The 8,317-nt window shown below is 44.9% G+C and overlaps 1 protein-coding gene across 1 annotated transcript; it reads left to right on the forward strand.

Moving 5' to 3' along the window:
- Positions 1-371: 371 nt before the first annotated feature.
- Positions 372-2,114, forward strand: LOC131303112 (uncharacterized). Its single transcript, XM_058329904.1, has 2 exons — positions 372-761; positions 813-2,114. The coding sequence occupies exons 1-2, from the start codon at positions 372-374 to the stop codon at positions 2,112-2,114; spliced, it is 1,692 nt and encodes a 563-aa protein (XP_058185887.1).
- Positions 2,115-8,317: the final 6,203 nt, after the last annotated feature.

The following is an 8,317-nucleotide window of genomic DNA, read 5'->3' on the forward strand; positions in this document are numbered from 1 at the left end:
AAGAAGTATGTGCTTTGAATCAACGTTGGGACCCATATTCTAATACTTATAACCCAGGGTTGCGGTCGAATCCGGCTTTCCGTTGGGGTAATCAGAACGAGGCAGGCACCTCTTCAACTTCTCAAACTCCACCTCCTAATCAAAATCAGACTTGGCGGTAACCTCAATTTCAAGGCCCACCATGTTTCCCTGCACCTCAGGGCCTGCCAGGATTCATTCCACCGGGTCAATTTCAAGGGCAGCACCAGTTTCAGCCACACCAAGCACCGCCTTCGCGGAGATCCTTGGAGGACACCATGAACGCGTTTTGTCAAATGCAATCTACCACCAACGAGCAAACCGCTTAAGCTTTGAATGATATAAGGAATCAAATGGGCAAGTTGACTACGTCAATTGGCATTTTGCAACAAGAGAAAGGGAAACTTCCTACTCAACCTTTGGCAAACCCTCAAGGTCAAAATGTGCTTGGCAGCTCTTCGGTGACTTTCCCCGAGCAAGCCAAGGCCATTATTTCTTTGAGGAGTGGGAAGACCGTGGATAATGCTCAAGTGGAGCCGCCGGTGATGCCAAGTTTACTACCGTTTCCGGCACCATTGAAGCCAACAATGCCAAATAGGGAATCTCCCAAACCAGTTCTTACGGAAGAAGAGAAGGGAAAAGCCAAGGAATCTGGTGTCCCACCAGCCTTCACCGTTCTCGCTCCATATCCTAACCAACTAAAGACGTTGGCTAAGCCAAATCTGAATACTAATATTTATGATGTGCTCAAGTAAGTTACAGTCAACCTTCCCTTACTTGATGCTATCAAACAGATTCCGTCCTATGCTAAATTTTTGAAGGACTTGTGTACCCATAAACGCAAGCTCCAAGTACAAAAGAAGGTGTTCTTAACCGAGCAAGTGAGCTCACTCTTCCAATCAACTCTTCCTCCTAAGTATAATGATCCGGGGTGCCCGACGATATCCATCACCATCGGGGGTAGAGTTGTTGAAAAAGCTCTTCTTGATTTGGGCGCGAGTGTCAATCTATTGCTGTTTTCGGTATATGAACAACTTGGGTTGGGAGAAATGAAGCCAACTCGGGTGACTTTACAATTGGCGGATAGGAGTATTCAAGTGCCTAAGGGGATGGTCGAAGATGTGTTTGTTCAAGTTGATCAATTTGTGTACCTGGTTGACTTCGTGGTTCTAGACACATGTCCGGTGCCGGCGGCTCAGGCCTCCGTTCCAATTATTCTCAAGCGACCATTCTTAGCAACTTCAGATGCCGTGATCCATTGCCGGGATGGCCGACTTAATATGAGTTTTGGTAATATGAAGATGCAAGTCAACATGTTCCACATTGGTAGCCAAATAGGGGATGATGATGATGTATGCAGAATTAGGATGATTGACTCATTTGTTGAAGATCATGTTGAATTTATTTGCAAAGATGAGTTGGAGCTAGCACTTACTTCCTCTGAGGCCGATTTTCTTGATGCCCCCGAGGTCGCGTACTTGTGTTCTCTACTAGATGAGGAGGAGATGTGTGGTATCAACCCGTGGATTCCAAAATTTGAGGAGTTACCCCCGATTGAGAAGCGAGCCGTTCCGTCTTATGTGGAACCCCTGAAGCTTGAGTTGAAGCCACTACCGGTCACTCTCAAGTATGCTTACCTTGGTGATGGCCAAACATACCCGGTGGTGATCTCTTCTGCCCTTATCGAACTTCAAGAGTCTCAATTACTCGCTAAGTTGAGGAAGCATTCAAAGGCTATTGGGTGGTCCATAGCCAATATCAAAGGAATAGATGCGTCGCTGTGCTCTCACCACATTTACATGGAGGACGATGTTAAGCCATCTCGCCAGCCTCAACGGCGATTGAACCCGATCATGAAGGATGTCGTGCGAGCGGAAGTTCTTAAATTGTTGGATGTTAGCATTATTTACCCGATAGCGGATTCTAAGTGGGTAAGCCCGATACAAGTGGTACCTAAGAAGTCTGGGGTGACTGTGGTGAGGAATGACAAGGATAAGCTTATTCCAATGCGTGTTCAAATTGGTTGGAGGGTGTGCATTGATTATCGGAAGCTGAATGCCAGTACAAGAAAGGACCACTTTCCCCTTCCCTTCTGAGATCAAATTTTGGAGAGAGTGGCCGGCCACAAGTTCTATTGCTTCTTGGACGGGTACTCCGGTTATAATCAGATTGAGGTGGCTTTGGAAGATCAAGAAAAGACTACTTTCACGTGCCCATTCGGGACCTTTGCTTATCGTCGCATGTCGTTCGGGCTTAGCAACGCCCCCGGTACCTTCTCGCGGTGTATTATGGGTTTATTTAGTGACATGGTGGAGAAAATTATGGAAGTGTTCATGGACGACTTCTCAGTTTTTGGTGACTCCTTTGAGGCTTGTCTTACAACTTGGGGTTAGTGTTAGCCCATTTCGAGGAAAAGAACCTAGTGCTGAATTGGGAGAAATGTCACTTTATGGTGACCGAAGGAATTGTCCTTGGCCATATTGTATCTTCAAAGGGTATTGAGGTAGGCCGGGCAAAATTTGACTTAATTGGTAATCTTCCCACCCCAAAGTGCTTGAAGGACGTTCGCTCCTTTTTGGGGCATGCCGGTTTCTATCGGTGGTTCATCAAAGATTTTAGTGCAATTGCCCGGCCTTTGTGCCATCTGCTCGCCAAAGACGTGCCGTTTGAGTGGACGCCAGCTTGTGAGGCCGCTTTCACCAAGTTAAAGTCAAGTCTTACCTCTCCACCTATCGTGCGGTTGCCAGATTGGGAGTTGCCATTTGAGCTTATGTGCGATGCCAGTAACTATGCTGTCGGGGCCGTTTTGGGCCAACGTAAAGGGAAAGAACCGTATGTCATTTATTATGCGAGCAAGACGCTCAATGAGGCCCAAATGAATTATTCAACTACCGAGAAAGAGTTGCTTGCCATAGTTTTTGCATTGGACAAATTTCGGTCTTACTTAGTGGGAGCCCCAATCACCATGTACACTGATCATTCAACCCTCAAATACCTTTTCACAAAGCAGAATGCTAAGGCGCGTTTGATCCGATGGATTTTACTCTTACAAGAGTTTAATCTTACTATCAAAGACAAGAAGGGCGTGGAAAATGTGGTGGCTGACCACTTGTCTCGATTGGAATTTGACGATCGCACTGTCCATCTTCCAATTGGTGATTCTTTTCCCGATGAGCAACTATTTTCCATCACCACGGCTCCATGGTATGCAGATATTGTGAACTACTTAGCGACCGCTTGACGCCCGCTCATTGGAATATGCAAGAGAAATGTCAGTTTTTGGCGGAGGTGAAACGGTTCTCCTTTGACGACCCGTACCTTTTCAAGTATTGTGCCGACCAACTCATCCGAAGGTGTGTGCCCGACTCCGAACAACAGAGTGTGATCAAATTTTGCCATACGGAAGCTTGCGGCGGCCACTTCTCGTTTAAAAAGACCGCTGCAAAGATTTTACAAAGCGGGTTTTATTGGCCAAATTTGTACAAGGACACATTCGCCTTTTGCCAGGGTTGTGCTCGGTGTCAACTCCTGGGGTGTGTGACGCAACGCAATGAGATGCCTCTTACCCCTATCTTAATCATTGAAGTTTTCTATTGTTGGGGCATCGACTTCATGGGTCGGTCTTTTGGGTACCTCTACATATTATTGGCAGTTGATTACGTAAGCAAATGGGTTAAGGCAATTCCTACGCGCACAAATGATCATTCTGTTGTGGTGGAATTTCTGCGGGACAATATTTTATCGAAGTTTGGAATGCCACGGGCTATCATCAGTGATCAAGGTTCACATTTTTGCAGTCGGTCCATTGCCGCGTTACTGAAGAAGTATGCAATTATTCACAAAGTTTCAACGGCTTATCATCTGCAAACCAATGGCCAAGCGGAGTTGGCAAATCGGGAGATCAAGAACATCTTGGAGAAGACGGTTAATCCTACCCGTAAGGATTGGTTAACGCGTTTGATCGACACCTTGTGGGCTTACCATACTGCTTACAAGACAATTTTGGGGATGTCACCTTACCGGCTTGTCTATGGAAAAGCGTGCCATTTGCCGGTGGAGTTTGAGCATAAGGCGTACTGGGCGATCAAAAAGCTCAATTTCAATATAGCTAAAGCGGGTGCCCGCCGGAAGCTTCAATTGACGGAACTCGAGGAGATGAGGTACAATGCTTATGACCATTCTAGTGCTTACAAATCTAAAATCAAAGCCATGCATGATAAGAACATTGTGATTAAAAACTTTGAGCCCGGTCAGAAAGTACTGTTGTATAATTCTCATATGCATTTGCATCCCGGTAAATTGCACTCACGTTGGGCCGGTCCTTACGTTGTCAAAACTGTTTTCCCCCACGGGGCGGTAGAAGTCGAAAACATGAGCAACGGTTCTTCTTTTAAGGTGAACGGACAAAGGCTTAAGCCTTTCCTTGGTGGCTTCGAAATTGGTGAGCCCGATGAGGTTTTGGCTGATCCAGTTTACACGGATGGCCCGTCGGTTTAGTTTTGTATTCCATCAATTTGCACGGGGAGTGAAAGTGTAACCGCTGAACTTAATTGTTTGTCGAACCCGGCCCCTGGGTAGGGGGTACCCTCCATTGACTTGGGTATATGTAGCTTCGCATGCCGCAACTAAAAAAAGGATCGTGTGCCCAGCTCCGGTTAGCAAGGGCAATTTTAATATCAGTGACATAGGGCTTTCATTAGCTTTTCTGATAGGAGTAATTCACAGTGCACCACTCACGTCTTCCAGATTAGCCCCAACGGGGGCGGTATGGATCTTAGGTTAGGCCTTGGTATTCCCGTGCTCCATTACCGCACTTGGCTCCATCTTGTGCCTGCCTCGTTACGATCTTAAGGGACGCTGGACTTCATTGTTTGGCAGAATCCAGCTGTGACTTGGACGCTCCGAGTTCGATATTAAATATTTTTACAATTGTAAATATTGTTTTTCTATTTTGTGTTTGTTTCTTTATGTTTTGGGTTTCCCTCATCCAAAGATTTCACTAATGCATCATTGTATCAGGCTTTTATTTGTCCTTCTTTGTCGTAGTTTGCCGTTAACGATCCATGCTCACCAGATATGTCCCTATCGGGGGCAATTTAGGTCTTTGGGTGCGGCGGGATAATCCCGTGCTTTGGCACTAGGCTCTGTCTTGTCTCATTTTGTTTTGATCATAGGGAATGCTGGGCTTAATTGCTTGGCGAGATCAAGCAGTGAATTTTACTTCAGGCATGATGTAACAAACTTGATGGTCTAGTATAGCCACCCGTGTCTTATCTTTCCGGTGAGACTCGAGAAGAAAAGTATGACTCATGAGATTGTGTGAAAATCGGGAGGTGTTCCTTATTGTTTTTCTTTGTATATATGTTTTTTGACTCCCGGATAACACGAGCCAAGCAGTTTTAATGTCGTTTGACTCTTAGTAGGTAGTTCGAGCTTCAGTCTTTTGCAGGGTGTACGTGCTACCACATTAGCCTTGGTGGTTTGGATCTAACGTCGGAGTGATTGAGGCATTCAGGAGCCCTAAGCATTGGTGCGATTACGTGTCGCGGTTGTTAGCCCAATAAAGCTTTGGCGATGATCCTATGTGACTAGCTGTGGTTCCGTTGGAAGAGCTGAAGGAGTCGACTTTGGAAGCCGTTCGGATGACAAAAAGAACCGGTGACACAAAAAAACCTCCAACTTGGTTGAGGTATAAGGGGGTTGACATTCCCCCGTTGGTACGATTTTTGTTCCCTTTCTCCTTACTGTTGTTCTCCATGCTCTGAGGGCATAGCATTTGTTAAGTTGGGGGGAGGGATATATAATATATATATGTTTTAGTTTTTTGAGTTTTATGCTTTTCGTAAAATTTTTCGTTTTTAGTAGATCAATTCTTCCGTTATTACAAAATTAGTGGATTAAAACAATTTGGCACATGCTCATGAAGTTTTATTCGCAAGAGTTCGTTAACGCAAATTTTGTATTTCGCAACTTGCATGAATGGACTAAGGTGGAATTCACGACGTTTGAGTATGTTTTGGTCAAGTTTTGCCCATATCCCGCATTTGTTCTCCTTACGTTCGTAGTTGGGTAGATCATCTCATGTTCATACCTAAGTGTGTTTATTGTTTATTTTGAATCAATTGGGAATCTATGGCGCACTTAGGATATGATACAGGGCATTTTTGTATGATAAAACCACATATGAGTCTCATTGTCCTTATTAAAAAGCCAAGTCCGAGTCGTTCCTACTCTTATCCATAGGAAGCCGGATGTTTGGTTGGATTGGATTGCTTCTCAACGGCTGATCGGCAAGTTCTCAAGGCTCCGGGTGACGTTTTGGGTGTGTGTGAGGTGCATATGGGTATTGGCAAAAAGGGTTGGAAATGGAGGAATGCAAGGGAAACAGAACCGTATCGATACGGTTCATGGCGTACGATACTTCATTAAAACAGTGGGATTTGCATTTGTAGGCTTCAGCATATCGATACGAATTTCATGAGTATCGATACAGGTAACTTACAGAGTTCAAGGGAAACAGCCTCGGTATCGATACGGTAACTGTGTATCGATACAGTTTGGAAATCTGGGTTTTTAACAACAGATCGGGGGCTTGACCTTTCACTTCCAAACACCCGTCCATCTCTTTTCTCCTCCATAACCGCCCACCTTCATCAAACCCTACTCTCCAAAACCTCCAATCCATCACCAAATCTCACAAATCCCTTACCAAATTCGCTCCAAATCACTTTCTTTTCAAGTTTCAACCATTAATCTATGAATTTACACTCCATATCTCGAAAAATCAAGGTATTTCTTTCTCTCTTCGTTTTTCTGGTTTCCCCCACCAAGAACCCATAAAATCTTCATTTTTCTTCCATATAATCATTCCCAAACTTATCCCCAACATCAATTTCACTCCCACTTACCAAAAATCTAAACACCAATTTTACCCCCTTCCATATCTCAAAAAATCAAGAAATTTTCTCAAAATTCGAGAATGCCTCGACTTAAGCGTGCTGCAAACAAACCCCCGAGGGTTCGGGGTCAGAATGTGGCTTCTTCCTCACGTCAACCCGAAGCTGAGGAAGGGGACGAGGTTCTTCGTGACATTGAGGAGGAAGAAGAAATGATGGAGAATCCTGAACAAGCGGCCCAGGTTTGTTCTAGGTGGAAACGGACTTCGGAAGAGGTTAAAGCTGATAAACAGGCTAGGTGGGAGAAGAGTTTTGTGAAGAGGGGAGTTAAAAACAAACGCCACGTTGACGTGGAGAGCATTGGGCCAAACCACATTTGTGTCCAGAGAATCGCTGCTCAAGGTTTGGCTTACTTTTTTCACGAAAATCCTGGGTATATTAAGGGTTTAGTGGCTGATTTTTATAAAAACATGAAAGTTCCCGAGTTGGGAAAAATAGAGGAAAAGAGGGCGAGAATTACTTCAAAAATAGGTCAGGTCAATGTTGTGGTAGACCCTGATGTGATTGCTTGGGCTTTGAACTATGAACGACCCCCTGCTGCGTCTATTAATGTGCCAAGAGAAAATTTTGCCTCGAGAGATGAGGTTAATCAGGCTTTATATACGAATCCGGCAGAAGCTAAGCGTCCTCATATTCCGGGGAAATTCAAGGATGAGTACCGTTTAATTAATCAGTTTGTGCATCATAACTTGAACCCTAGGGGTATTGAGAATAAGCCGGCAAGGATTGAGGGTGAAATGCTATTTTTTTTTCATGGAACCAGGGAATGTTTTTGATTGGGCTAAATATATTTTCCGTCAAATGGTTGAGTTTAAAGTTAATGTACCAACTTACACAAGGATTGCCATATCCGTGCATGGTTACCAAAATTTGCTTGGAGAAGGGAGTTCCGAGAGATGCATACGGCGAGTGGGGTAAACTCGAGCCAGGAATCCTTAATAGCAGCATCCTAACTAGGAGTGCTTCACAGTCTCGAGGGGCTTTGGGAGAAGAGGGTGTTCGTGGTGGTAGCTATCTAACTACAATGCCGCCTTAGCGTGCTAAGTAATCGGTGTGGCAAAAGCTACTTTTCTGCCAGGGCGTAGCAACTATGAACAGTCACCGTAAGCTTAAAAGGGAGATTCGAGAGAATGCTAGGAGGCAGGAGAGGATTGATCACAAGTTGGACTATGTGTTGAGGAGGCAAGAGGGGTCTACAAATGAGCCTTATGCACCGTTGCCCGTTCATGAAGACGAGGACAGTGATGACTTTACCGGAGAGGAGCCAGAGTCGGGTGATGAGGAGTAGTCGGTGGTTTAGTTTGAAATCCCTATACTTGGTTGGGGTGCTTGGTGGTTGACAA

This window comes from Rhododendron vialii, chromosome 10a (assembly GCF_030253575.1).
Source record: "Rhododendron vialii isolate Sample 1 chromosome 10a, ASM3025357v1".
NCBI classification, from domain to species: Eukaryota; Viridiplantae; Streptophyta; class Magnoliopsida; order Ericales; family Ericaceae; genus Rhododendron; species Rhododendron vialii.

Excerpts from the sequence above, each read along its gene's own strand:
- LOC131303112 (XM_058329904.1), top strand. The coding sequence starts at position 372 with ATGGGCAAGTTGACTACGTCAATTGGCATTTTGCAACAAGAGAAAGGG. Across the intron at positions 762-812 it reads TGAATACTAATATTTATGAT|ATTCCGTCCTATGCTAAATT; the intron begins GTGCTCAAGTAA and ends GCTATCAAACAG.